Source organism: Oryx dammah, unplaced genomic scaffold (genome assembly GCF_014754425.2).
Source record: "Oryx dammah isolate SB20612 unplaced genomic scaffold, SCBI_Odam_1.1 HiC_scaffold_22, whole genome shotgun sequence".
NCBI classification, from domain to species: Eukaryota; Metazoa; Chordata; class Mammalia; order Artiodactyla; family Bovidae; genus Oryx; species Oryx dammah.
The window spans coordinates 15,523,875-15,538,704 of NW_024070206.1; the positions used below are offsets into that span (position 1 = coordinate 15,523,875).

Here is a 14,830-nt window from a genome sequence, read left to right on the forward strand (position 1 = left end):
GCTTAAAGCTCAACATTCAGAAAACGAAGATCACGGCATCCGGTCCCATCACTTCATGGGAAATAGATGGGGAAACAGTGGAAACAGTGTCAGACTTTATTTTGGGGGGCTCCAAAATCACTGCAGATGGTGATTGCAGCCATGAAATTAAAAGACGCTTACTCCTTGGAAGAAAAGTTATGACCAACCTAGACAGTATATTCAAAAGCAGAGACATTACTTTGCCGACTAAGGTCCATCTAGTCAAGGCTATGGTTTTTCCTGTGATCATGTATGGATGTGAGAGTTGGACTGTGAAGAAGGCTGAGCGCCGAAGAATTGATGCTTTTAAACTGTGGTGTTGGAGAAGACTCTTGAGAGTCCCTTGGGCTGCAAGGAGATCCAACCAGTCCATTCTGAAGGAGATCAACCCTGGGATTTCTTTGGAAGGAATGATGCTAAAGCTGAAGCTTCAGTACTTTGGCCAACTCATGAGAAGAGTTGACTCATTGGAAAAGACTTTAATGCTGGGAGGGATTGGGGGCAGGAGGAGAAGGGGACAACCGAGGATGAGATGGCTGGATGGCATCACGGACTCTATGGACGTGAGTCTGGGTGAACTCCGGGAGATGGTGATGGACAGGGAGGCCTGGCATGCTGCGATTCATGGGGTCGCAAAGAGTCGGACACGACTGAGCAACTGAACTGAACTGAACTGTGTTAGCCGAAAAGTTCACGATTGAAAAACCTGAACAAACTTTTTGGTCAGCTCAATATATCTGGAAGTTTTCTAGAACTATCCATGGGCTTTCATCCTTTCTACACCAGTGTTTAAGTCTTGGCCTTCCTTTGTAATTTCATATTTTGGAAAGTCTAATTTTTAGAGTCTTGGCCGTTACTCAAATACTCATTCATATATCACCTCTTTCCTTTGTGGCTCAGCTGTGCAGCTAGTTTTGCCCTATACAGGTGTTCAATGGCAACACATTCTGTTTTTCAGATTAGCTAAGCTTATTAAGCCAGGAATTTCCATCAGATACCAGGTCAGGAGAAGGCCCTGTTTTGATGGCATCTCTGTGAGCTGTGAGGGTGGTGGTCATTTGCTCTTGGAATCATGGCTGGCACTCCATTCTGTGAACATTTGAAGATAGAAATGGTCAATTGGTATATCTAGATTCATTAGTAGACTTGACAGCTTATCTGATAAACTAAGTCCTTTCTTTCTTCACCTTGCTTTTCCAACCTTGTAAAAGTCAGAGTGAAGCCTGTTAAGAGGTATAGCCCAGATTCTTGGCTCCCCAATCTCCCCAACCCCAATCCTGGGAGATAAAAGCAAAAGCAGAGAAATGCGCAGATAGATGAATTGATAGAGGCTAGACTTTCTTCAGTGGCAGAACCCACTCTGGAAAGACCACAGTGGTCACTAAGCATTCACCTCTGGAAGTACAGATACTTGATAAAATCAGCAAGCTCTGAAGGGTGACTCTTACCAACCAAACTTACAAGGGGCTGATTTATAAACCTGAGCTTGAATGCCACCTTACCTGGGGAAAGAAGGCTGGTCACTGGCTCAGGCCACTCCTCAGGAGGCCAGTCATGAGCCCAGAAGTTTCCTTAATGAACACTGGGCTAGAACTAGGTGAGATGCTTTTAGGTAGGTCAAGACGTGCACTGTTTCCACACTATAGGTACTTTGATCTTAGGAGTGTGTTTTCCACTAGAAAATCAGCCCTATTCTGTCAGGCAGCCCTGGGAACACTCATCCTGTCTGTCACCCTGCCTTCCCATTATGATGGAAGACTCGACCTGGTTATTGACAATCACAGTTGACAATCACACTTACCTTAGAGTGAGTTTTCAGTCGGATGTTTCTGGGACATTTTGGGAGGGCCTCTCAGTATCTTGGTGAGCTTGAGAAGATACATTTATCTCAGCCTTGCTAACCTGGCTCACGTGTGAGTCCCCCCAGGGGTTTCATAGATGCCCAGATCCCCTACGTCACTGCCCATGGCTGACATTTTCTGACCTGCTCACCAGATCCCAGGATTTGGTGTGCCAGAATCAGGGCTTCTAGCTCCCTTTATGTGGACTCTCCTTCTCAGTAAGAAGGCCAGAATCCCAAGCTTCAGCAGGTGAGGAAGATGATCTTGGTGCTGTCTGCAAATCCAGGCTTGCAGTTCTGGTCCCTCAGTCTCATTGGGCACATCCTGCCAAGTTTCTTGCACTGCATTTTTAAATGGTCACCAGCAGAGGAGGGAACCAAAGCTCAGTAATTCAAGAAGGAGGTAACTCTCAGTCACGCCCGTGTGACTCTCAGTACTTTGCAAGGTTTTCCTGACAACAGGTGTGTCCTTGTGATGAGCTCTCCTTGGGCTACTAAGAAGATGAGAATATATTCTTAGAGTTCACTCAAGTGATGGAAGAATGGATTCGGTCACCACGCGTGACCTCCATGACCCTTAATCTTCCTTCTCACTGTCTCTTTCCCAGATTGTCATTGAAGATATTGGGAACAAAAGAAAATATGATTTTCCTCTTAACCGCTGGCTGGCCTTGGATGAAGATGACGGCAAAATCCAGAGGGATATCTTAGTGGGTGGAGCTGAGACCACAGGTAGGACTGAAGAAAGGGGAGGTGCAAACTGGCTAATATTTCACTTTAGGGTGAAATAAGGGTTGGTGTTCTCATCTGTGTACCTAGAGGCTTTCAGTCCAGTGGGAAGCAGCCGTTTCTTCAGACAACATTCTTCCTGCCCCTGAAAGTGCTCTCCACTCCTCTGGGCTGGAGTCTGGGCTCTGCTGACACCAGAGGAGATGGGGAAGCACCCCTGAGGAGATGCTGACTTCCCAGGGAGAAGAAGGTATCCACAGGACGGAGCCAGGATGTGAACCTGTGTCCTTTTACGAGGATCTTGACTCACTCTTCCCTCCTCCTACTATGAGTGCTTCCTACAAGCCAGGCTCTCTCTAAGCACCTGACCCATGTCATCTCCTCTAGTCTTCACAGCACCCCTACAGTACGGAACAGTTGTTGTTCCCATTTCACAGTAGAGGAACTGAGTCACAAGTTTAGAGACCTGTTCAAGGTCACACACCTGGTAAGTGACAGATCCAGGATTTGGTCTGCCTCCTAAATCTCTACCCTATATGAGTTCCATGGACAGCTTGAAACTCCCAGCATGGAAGTTCAGAGGTGTTCCCGAAGATCGATGTTGGTGAATGCACACAGCTGAGAATGTGCCCTGGGGCAGACCCTCCCACGGCTCCCACTGCACCGAGGATGGGCCCAAGTTCTGGGGTATAGGACAAAAATTGCTCCGCGGCTGGGCTCCAGCTGACTGTTTCAGCAGCATCTTCCAACACCTTCTCCCACTGCTTTTACACACGCTCCCTCTCCCCGCCCTGCCTGCCCACCGTCCACTCTGTCCTGCATCTACAACCACCCCCTTCTCATCCACACGCCTTCCCTCTCCCTCCCCCAAGCTGCCGGCCTTCCTCTTTCTCTGCCTTTCTCTTTGGGACATGCTTTCTCCTCAGCCTGTGGGGCCATTTCTCTTCCCTCTTCTCAAATGCCTGCTTCCAGTCACTTCCTCTGAACCCCGCCCACCACCCCTTCTAGGTGGAGCCATTTCTCCCTTCTTTTTCTCCAGACATTTTGAGTAGAATTTGATGGCTGTTGTTTAGGAAGCCACTTGCTCCTCTGCTCTAGTGCTTTCCTGCTTTTCTCCTTTTTATAAAAATATACTTTTAAAATTTATTGGTTGTGCCTGGTCTTCACTGCTGCTCGGGGACTGCTCTCCGGTTGTGGCATGAGGGCCTCTCGCGGCGGTGGCTTCTCTCGCTGCAGAGCGTGGGTTCCACAGCTGCGGGCTTCAGTGGTTCCCCCGGCTCTAGAGCACAGGCTCGATAGTCGTGGCACTCGGGTTTAGCTGCTCCGTGCCATGTGGGATCTTCTTGGACCAGGGGGCCAACCCCTGTTTCCTGCATTGGCAGGCCGATTCTTTACTACTGAACCACCAGGGAAACCTCCAGTGTGTTTTTCAACCTTGGCGTTGCGGTGCCTTGGCCTTATCTGACCATTGTTGGGGGTGTCGTAAGTTTGTTACTAGAGTTTGCCAATCATTTACTTAAAAACATACACTAGGGCTTCCCAGGCAGGTCAGTGGTAATGAATCTGCCTGCCAAGGCAGGAGACATGGGTTCGATTCTCGATCTGGGAAGATCCCACATGCCATGGAGCAGCTAAGCCAGAGTGCCACAACTATCGAGTCCATGCTCTTAGAGCCCAGAAAGCACAGCTACTGAGGCCCACATGTCCCAGAGCCTGTGCTGCGCAACAAGAGAAGCCATCGCAATGAGCAGCCGGTGGCCACAGCTAGGGGGCAGTCCCCGCCCAAGGCGGCTAGAGAAAATCCTAGGCAGCACAGCCAAGAGTGAAAGCAAACCAATAAAAAGCACTGTCTTCTATGCATGAGCATGTGTAAAATATACTGCAATAAAGTTGTTACAAAAACAGGCACAAGAGCAGATTTAATATGGACCCTTTTACTGTGTTACTATTACTTGCTTGCCGTGGTAGAGGAGGAGGAGAAATGACTGTCAGAAACTGGGATTGCTGACAGCCTAGGCCGTGGCAGTCTGTCGAGAGTGAGAACCTCTCTGGCCACACGTTGTAAAGCTGGAGGCCCACTCTTTGAGGGCGGTAGCTATTCCTTTTTATCGTCACATTCTCCCAAGGCCTGTTATATAGTAAGCATTCAGTAAATGTTTGTTGAGCAAGGGAAGGTGCAAATATACGAATGAATAATGTGCTATCTCCCAGAGATGTTTTATTTCTCTGAGATGAGGGGATGAAGTTAGGATGAAAGGGAGGTGGAGGATTAACAAGGTTCAAAGTACCACTTAGAATCCTGGACAGAGTGAAAAAAAATGCAGGCCTGACCTTAACAGCATTTCCTGTAGTTTCCTGTCCGAATGCTTGTCTTTGGTGTTTTCCTTTACCCTGTCTCATCTCGGAGTTTAATCCCCCTTGCTGACTCTTCTCCAGAGCTCTGTGTCCTCGCATTGCCTGTGACTGACCAAACCCAGATGGCCCAGCTCCCTCCCTCAGTCTCCTGACATCTCACCATGTCAGATGGTCAAGAAGGCCATTGGTGCCCCCTACTAGAGTTACCCTTTTAAGTTATGAGCAAAAGAGCAAGCTCCATGAGTCAGAGAGCCCCGAATATAAATCTCTATTAATCGAGTTGACTATTATAATTAAATGAGACATAATAGAATTCATCCAGCAGCTATTAATAATATGCACATGGTAATTAGCATTCATAATAAGTACTATTCTGAGCCAACCCAAGCTCTTCCTTCTCTTAGTTTCCTGTAATCATGCCTGACAGCTTCCTGTAACCTGTAGGTTGTTCCTAAAGTCAGATGACCTGGCACCCCAACTCTGAAAAAGATAAAAGTGAAGTGGAGAGGGCACTGGATGACATCCAGAGGAAGAGGATTTAGGGGCGGTAGGGGTGTATGGCAGAGGTATGGCTAGGTGTGGGAGAAGGCGGGTAGGACATCGTTACCAGCCTGCACTGAGCCCTCTTCCTCCCCTTGTTTCCATACCAGCCATCTCATACGTTGTCACTGTCTTCACTGGGGACGTCCGGGGGGCCGGGACCAAGTCCAAAATCTACCTGGTCATGTATGGGGCCAGAGGGAATAAGAACAGCGGGAAGATCTTCCTGGAGGGCGGAGTGTTCGACCGTGGCCGCACAGATATCTTCAATATTGAGCTGGCTGTCCTCCTCAGCCCCCTGAGCCGGGTTTCCATAGGACACAGCAATGTGGGCGTCAACAGAGGCTGGTACTGTGAGAAGGTAAGGGAAGCCCTGGACTGATTCAGACACTCCCTTCACTTTGCAGATTGTTGTTGCTTTGTTGTTTTAGTCACCAAGTCACGTCCGACTCTTTTGTGACCCCATGGAATGGAGCCCACAAGGCTCCTCTGTCCATGGGATTTCCCAGGCAAGAATACTGGAGTGGGTGGCCATTTCTTTGTCCAAGGCATCTTCCTAACCCAGGGATTGAACCAGAGTCTCCTGAATTGGCAGGCAGCTTCTTTACTGCTGACCCTTTACACAGTAAGATGCACTTTACCACTGAGCCACCAGGGAAACCCCTCACTTGCAGCTGCAAACTCTAATCTGAATCTTATTTCCTACTTCCTTTGGACCAGTTACAGAGCACATGGGAAATCCCTTTCACGGGGACGCTGGGATGGTAACATGCCCATCTGTCTTGTCTAGCTGATGGTCAGGAGTGGGGGCTGCTCTGTACATGCAACCAGGGACCAGACACAGGGTAGGTGACCCAGGGGTGTTCTGGATGGTTATAGTCTGTCCTGATGGTTATAGTCTGTCCTGATTCCTGATGCAGTGTTCTACTTTAGTTTTTAAATGGCTCCATCAACAAGTATTTTTAAATACATGATTTAATTGTGGAATACTTATACTTTAAAGAGTATACATAATAAAAGTAAGATATAGAGAATGATTTAAAAGCTCAAATGTTAATTTTGCCTATCACTTAACTTAAAAGAATATTTCCAATGCTTCTGAAACTCCTCTGTGTCTTTCCCCAATCATATAATCCTCTCTCTCCCAAAGAACATATACTATTAAGAATTTTGCCTATGTGTATATTGTTGGTGACGGTTGTTTTCACTCAACATTATGCTTTAGAGGTCATCTGAATTGATAGCAGAAGCTGTAGACCATCCATTTCCCGTCTACTCCATTGTATGAATCGATTTCAATTTATTTGTCTATTCTTCTATTGATGGACATTTTGGGGTTGTTCCTTGAGTTTTGCTACTATAAACAATACATCCATGAAATTGTTGTGTGTACATCTTTGTACAAACATGCAGGAGCTTCTCAGGATGGACGTTCTAGACTGTAAGGTAAGTGAATCTTCAGTTCTGAAGCTTAACTGTTTCCAAAGAATTCTAGTTTGTTTTCCAAAGTAGTTGCACCATTTTATTCTATCAGCCAGTTATACGATACATTTTGTTCCAGACATCCTTGTCAACACTAGATATTGCCTGAATTTTAAATTTGCACCATTTTGGGGGTATAAACTGATCTTCTTGTGGTTTTAGTTTTTATTTTCATGATTACTACCAAAGTTGAACATCTCTTCATTTCTTTACTGTCCATTCATATTTCTCTTTATGGAAAATGCCTGTTCATGTCTTTTGCTGATTTTTCTGCTGAATAATCTATTGCTGGATTTATTTTTAGGAGTTCTTTATTAAATCCAGATAGTAAATCTTTATTGATAGTATCGTTGTGTTCAGTCACCAAGTCATGTCCAGCTCTCTGTGACCCCATGAACTGCAGCACACCAGGCTTCCCTGTCCTTCATTATCTCCCTGAGCTTGCTCAAACTCATGTCCACTGAGTCAGTGATGCCATACAACCATCTTGTCCTCTATTGCTTCCTTCTTCTCTTCCCTTCAGTCTTTCCCAGCATCAGTGTCTTTTCCAATGAATCAACTCTTCGCATCAGGTGGCCAAAGTACTGGAGCTTCAGCTTCAGCATCAGTCCTTCCAATGAATATTCAGGCTTGATTTCCTTTAGGATTGACTGGTTTGATCTCCTTGCTGTCCAAGGGACTCTCAAGAGTCTTCTCTAGCACCACATTTTGAAATCATCATTTCTTTGGTGCTCAGCTTTCTTTATGCTTCAACTCTCACATCTGTACATAACTACTGGGAAAACCACAGCTTTCACTGCATGGACTTTTGTTGGTAAATTGATGTCTCTGTTTTTTACTTCACTGTCTAGGTTTGTCATAGCTTTTCTTCCAAGAAGCAAATGTCTTTTAATTTCATGGCTGCAGTTGCCGTCTGCAGTGATTTTGGAGCCCAGGCAAATAAAATCAGTCACTCTTTCCACTTTCTCACCTTCTATTTGCCATGAAGTGATGGGACTGCATGCCCTGATCTTCGTCTTTTTAATGTGGAATTAAACCAGCTTTTTCACTCTTTTCTTTCACCCTTATCAAGAGGCTCTTTAGTTCCTCTTCATTTTCTGCTTTAGGGGGTGTCATCTGCATATCTGGGGTTATTGATATTTCTCCCAGCAATCTTGATTCCAGCTTGGGCTTCATCCATTCTGACATTTCACATAATGTACTATGCATATAAGTTAAATAAGCAGGGTGACAATATACAGCTTTGATATATTCCTTTCCCAATTTGGAACCAGTCTGTTGTTCCATGTCCAGTACTACCTGTTGCTTCTTGTCCTGAATACAGGTTTCTCAGGAAGCAGGTAAGGTGGTCTAGTATTGATGTATTTTTGATAGTATATGTTCAAATATCTTTTTGTAGTTTGCCATGTTTTTTGAAGGAGAGGAGATTTAAATTAAAAGTTATCTGTCTTATCTTTTCCTTTATGGTTAATGCATTTTGAAAAAAATTTTACTTCTCCTGAAGTTCTAAAGACATTTTCCTATATCCTCTTCTAAAATTTGTAGAGTTTGGTTTTCTTGTTTATATATTTGCATCTTTAATATATCAGGCATTGATATTTGCATGAAGTGGGGATCCAAATTTATCTTTTTCTATATAGATATTTTAATGTCCCACCAACATTTATTGAAGGACTTTAAAAATCTGAGTAAAGTTAAGAATCACCTGGAATTATTTTTAGAAATAAAATCCTGGGCTCAAACCCAAACCTACTGAGTCAGAATTTCCAGGTAATCTGAGTATTTATACATGCTTTAGGTAATTCTTATCATTAAAGAAGTCTAGGAAGCACTGGTTAACTAAATAGTAATCCTTTCCCCGCTATTCTGAAAAAGCAACTGCCACATGTCAAATTCCCCAAATATATGATTTGTCTCTGAGCTCTCTAGGCTGTTCCATTTATTGATTTAGTTTATTCCTGCACTAATGCATTACTCACTATCTTCACTTTACACCTTTACACTAAGTCTTGGTATCTGCTAGGGCCCACTTTATTCTTCTTCCTCAGGTATATATTGACCTATCCATAAGCCTTTATCTTCCATAGAAATTTTAGAAATTTTTTGCCAAGTTCCATGAAGAACTGTTGAACAGAATGCAACTGGGTCTGTAGACCTATTTTGAAGAACTGACATTGTTACTCTACTAACTTTTCCTATTTATGAACATATAGTATCCCTTAACATTTAGCTCTTTAATAATTCTCAGTGTAGTTTTATATTTTTCTTAATAAAGGTCTTGCACATCTTTGTAAATATATTCATAGAAACTTTTGTTGCTATTATAAATGGTATCTCTTTTAAAACTGTTTATTTATTTTTTTGCTGGTGTAGACATATATAGCAGTACTTTTGCATATTAAGTTTACATATAGTTATCCTGCTAAACTCTGTTACTAAGACTGATCATTTATAGTTTTAGTGTTAAGAGTTTTTATTCTGAATTGGTGTTAAACTTTACTGCTTTTTCTGTACTTGATTAGATAGTCAAATGGTTTTTCTTTTTTATTTATTATGGTGAATTACCAGTTCTTATGGTAGACTGACTCTGAACTTCTATAAGCCAAACTTGGTCATAATGAATTTTAATTTTTTGATTTTGAAACTGATTATCAAACATTTTATAGAGAATATATTATGTATTAATGTCCATGAGTGACATTGGCCCTTGATTTTCCTTTCTCATACAGTCCTTGTGAGGTTTGAACTTAGAATAAAATGAGAAGCATTTCTTCTCCTGAAAGAAGGTATAAAAAATGCAGTGATCTGGTCAAGATAGTGTGGGATTGTGTGTGCACATCTGCAAGAGAGAGAGAAGAATTACTGATTTTAAAAAAAGAAAGTTGTGTTTTTGTTTTCTTAGTTATAAAATTGGGGCTTCCCCAGTGGTTCAGTGGCAAAAGAAACTGTCTGCAACGCAGGAGATATGTGAGTCACAAGTTTGATCCTGAGTTGGGAAGATCCACTTAAGGAGGAAATGGCAACCCACTCCAGTATTCTTGCTGGGGAAAATCTCGTGTACAGAGAAGCCTGGCAGTTATAGAATTATTCAAGCTTTCCATTTTCTCTTCAATCTGAATGAGCTATATTTTTCTTGGAATGTGTGTATTTGTAGACTTCAAATGTCCTGATATAAAGTCATATACAGTATTCTCTTACCTTTTAACCTCCACTACATCTGTAATTATAATCTTATTTTCATTCCTAACATCAGTTATTCAGATATTCTTGCTTTTTAAAAATATAATTCTCACAAAAGTTTTAGTCCTTTCATATAACCAACATTTTTCTTTGTTTATATTCTATTATATCTTTACTTTCTATTTCATTGTTCTTTATTATCTCTTCTAAATTTCTCTGGGTTTCAGTTGTTGCTATTTTTTATAAATTCTTAAATTGTACTCTTAGCTCTTTCAGTTTTAGCCTTCTTCTTTTCTCATGGTATAAATGTCGACACTATAATTTTCTCTCAAAGTAATGCTGTACCTGTACCCCTCATGTTATACTTCTGTTATTCAGTTTGATTTTATTGTTTCATTTTAAAATTCAACTTCATGAGGTATAACTGGCATAAATAAAAATGCATTATTTTGAACTGTACTGCTCTTTGAGTTTTAATGAATTCATATACACTCATGTAACCATTGCCAGAATTAATATATGAAATGTTTCCATTACCCAACATGTTCCTTGTTCTCCCTCTCAGTCACTCTCCACAATTCCAAGCAACCACGGATCCCATCTCAGTCATTAAAGATTAGATTTGTCTCTTCTAGCACTGTTTCAGGTGTCAGTACTTCTTTCTTTTTATTGTTAAGTAGTATTCCATCGTAAGGGTATACAACATTTTGTTTATTCATTCAACTATTTGTGTTTTTTTTTTCCAGGTTTTTTTTTTTTCTATTATGAATAAAGTGCTATGAACATTCATATCAAGTCTTTTTATGGGCATGTTTGTAATTTTGTTGGGTAAATACCTAAGAGTTGAATTTCTATATTCTATGGTAAATATACATTTAATTTACAAAAGTCTTTTAGACTATATTCAAAGGGGCTACACAATTTTGTATGCCCACCTGCATTGTATGAAAATCCCAGTTGTTTTATAGCCTCACCATCACTTAGTAATGTCAATCTTTAAAATTTTTAGGTATTCTTATGGATATGTAATGGAATTTAACTTGGTTTTAATCTACATGCCTCTGATGACCACTTACATTGAACATTATTTTTTCACATGCTTATTGATCATTTGTATATCTTCCTTTCTTTTTACCTTTTTAAATTTTTTTATCTTTTTATTGTTGAATTGTGAGTTCTTTGTGTATTCTTTATACAAGTTCTATGACAGAACTATCTATATCTATATATGAATATATAATATATAATTGTGATATATAATATGTATTATAGATATGATGTCCAACTCTTTGGGATCCCAAGGACTGTAGCCCACCAGGCTCCTGTGTCCATGAAATTCTCCAGGCAAGAATACTGGAGTGGGTCGCCATTCCCTTCTCCAGAGGATCTTCTCAACCCAGGGATCAAAGCTGGGTCTCTTGCGTTGAAGGCAGATTCTCTATTATCTGAGCCACCAGGGAAGCCCATGATATACACTGTATATAAACAGTCTCCCAGTGTGTGGGTTGCCTTCTCATTTTCTTTTTTTTAAATTCATTTTTTAATTAAAGCCAAATTGCTTTATAATATGTTGGTTTCTGCCATACAACAACACTAATCAGTCATAATTATATATGTGTGTGTTCAGTTGCTCAGTTGTGTCCAACTCTTTGCAACCCTATGGACTATAACCTGCCAGGTTCCTCTGTGCATGAGATTCTCGAAGCAAGAATCCTGGAGAGGGTTGCCATGCTCTCCTCCAGGGCATCTTCCCAATCCGTGGATCAAACCCACGTCTCCTGCACTGCAGGTGTGTTCTCTACCACTGAGCCACCATATACCCTCTCTCTTTGGAGCCTCCTTCCCTTCCCCCACTCCCACCCCTCTAGGTCAGGCTGGGCTCCCTGTATTTTACAGCAACTTCCCACTAGCTGTCTATTTTACACATGGTAGTATGTACATGTTGAAGCTACTTTCTCAACTCAACCCACCCACTCCTTCCCCTGCTGCACCCACAAGCCCATTCTCTACATCTGTGTCTTCATTCCTTCTCTGCAAATAGGTTCACCAGTCCCATTTTTTCCTAGATTCCATATATATGAGTTAATATATGATACTTGTTTTTCTCTTTCTGACTTACTTTACTCTGTATGAGAGGCTCAAGGTCCATCCAACTCACCACAACTGACTCAAATTCATTCCTTTTTATGGCTGAGTAACATTTCATTGTATATATGTACCACAACTTTTTTATCCATTCATCCATTGATGGACATCTAGGTTGCTTCCATGCCCTGGTTTTTGTAAATAGTACTGTAGTGAACATTTGGGTACATGTGTCTTTTTTATATTGTGATTTTCTCATGGTATATGCCCAGGAGTGGGGTTGCTAGGTCACATGGTAGATTTATTCCTAGTTTTTTAAGGACTCTCCATACTGTTCTCCATAATTTGCCTTTTTCTTAATGTTTTTGAAGAGCAGAAGCTTTTAATATTGATGAAAGGCAATTTATCAATTCTTTCTTCTATGATTAGTGCTTTTTTGGTTCTTATTTGTCATTCCATTTGAAATTCTTTCATTACCCATTATTTATTTTGAAATGTAATTTTTAGGTTCCAAATACATTTTGCTTTTTATGTTTTTGTTATTTATTTCAATATTGTTTTAAACAGAAAACATTAATGATGCTATTTAAATTTTTTTGAGATTTACTTTACAATGCATTTCAACCTATGCACATATTTCTAAGAGCTGAATTTAATATTTTGATTTTATTTATAAATTCAGTTTGCTACTTTTGTTATTTGAATCTTCTGTCTCCTTAATAGCTTTTTGTCTGTTTGATTTATTAACTACTAAGACAGATGTGTTGAAATTTCCAATGTCAATAGTAGATATTTAAATTTCTTACTATAGAACTAACAATTTTTGCTGTATATGGTTCAAAGCTACATTATGAAATATAGAGTTATTTTAACCTTCTGGTGAATTGAATCTATGCCACAATCCAATCTGATACTATCTTTTTCATAAATTTAGTCCACTTGTATTTATTATAATAACTGGCATGTCTGTTCTGCTTTTACCTTTCTTCCCTTTTTTTTGATAAATTGATTGGTTTCCTTGATAGTGATTTGGAAATTATACACTATTTCTGGTTTTTTAGTGGTTACTATTGAAATTTTAGCATACATACTTACTGTGAAAAGACCTAAATTTAATCACCATCTCTGTTTCCCTCTTAGACAATTCAAGAATCTCAGAAATTTCTAATGATAATAATCCTGCATCTAGGTTGTATGCTAGTTTTGCCTAGTATTTTAGTTCTATTTTAAATTATTTTTAAATCCACACATTATATGTTGCTTTGTAGAGTCATTATTTGTTCAGATTTGCCAGTGTGTTTGCTTGCCAATTCTTCTTGCATTGAAGACCTCTTTCCTGGTGTCAGTTTTCTTCTTCCTGATAAACTTCCTTTAGAAGTTCCTTTGGTTAAATAAGGTCTGTTGGTGGTAAACTCTGTTTTAGTTAATCTGAAAATTATTTTATTTCATTTTCATTCCTGAAAGAAGTTTTGGGATACAGAACTCTAGACTGAATTCTAATTCCCTTATCCCCCAATATCATCTGGCTTCTGTTAGCCCAGTTGCCATCTATCTTTTTTTCTCTTGATGTTCCTAAGATCCCTGTCTTTGGCATTCTGATGTTTCTCTTCAAAGCATCTAGGTGTGTCTGGGTTAGATAGACTGCCGTGTTCTAAACCTATGATTTCAGAATGTGAGTAGAGATGGACAAGGTGTAGGAGAGAAGGTTGAATAAGGATCAAGCCCTGAAGAAGGTAGTTAGTTTTCATATTAAATTATAGATATTAATTATCTTTTACATGATTGACTTTTTCCACAAGACAAAGTAGGGTATTAATTTAGTATTCTAGTTGTTTGGTTCAGACTGAGATTTTAGGATGCACATAGGAAGTATGGTGTTCAAAAAGAGTGTGTGTATAGAGAAAAATGTTTGATATTTGCACTAGTAAATTGGAGTATGTATGATACCTTCTTGGGAAGATTTCCTAGAGGAGGTATTTCTTGATCCAAAATTTAATGAGATAGGCTATATGACCCTAAAGGTGGGGCTAAGGAAGCTGTTGAATATTGCAAGGAAGTCCCAATCAGGGGACTCGCTGCAGAAGATGTCATCTTCTCCTCCAGGTGGTGATTCTGTGCCCCTTCACTGGCATCCAGCAGACCTTCCCTTGCAGCAACTGGCTGGACGAGAAAAAGGCAGATGGACTGATCGAGAGGCAGCTCTATGAGATGGTATCTCTCAGGAAGAAGCGACTGAAAAGTAGGTGGAGGGGCCTGGAGCCAACGAAGGCCAGGGTGGCAGACCACTGGGTCCTCGTGCTTCGCAATTTTCCTCTGGAAGGGAAAGGGTCCCCCAGGGAGCTCAGTTCTCCAAGGCACAGGCCACACAGAGTTATATTCATGACACCAAGGTTGATACTCCAGCAGCCCCAAACTGACACACTGCTGTGATGGGCTAGTTGTTGACCTGAATGGTCGAACAGAGTGCACTCTGAATGTACTGGTCACATTTGGGTGGAGTCTATTCTTGCCCCTACTTAAAACTTACTAACAGACTCTCACCAGGAGACACAGACGTAAGGAAGAGACTTTTGAACTCAGTGGGAGAAGGCAAGGGTG

The 14,830-nt window shown here is 41.0% G+C and overlaps 1 protein-coding gene across 2 annotated transcripts in view; it reads left to right on the plus strand.

Annotated features, from left to right (window-relative positions):
• LOXHD1 (lipoxygenase homology PLAT domains 1) overlaps positions 1-14,830 on the plus strand; it is a 198,251-nt gene that overhangs the window by 55,655 nt on the left and 127,766 nt on the right. For both annotated transcript variants that reach the window (XM_040264546.1, XM_040264547.1), the window contains exons 7-9: positions 2,470-2,593; positions 5,596-5,846; positions 14,336-14,471. In XM_040264546.1, the coding sequence (XP_040120480.1) occupies positions 2,470-2,593; positions 5,596-5,846; positions 14,336-14,471 (511 nt within the window). The remainder of the gene's footprint in view (positions 1-2,469; positions 2,594-5,595; positions 5,847-14,335; positions 14,472-14,830) is intronic.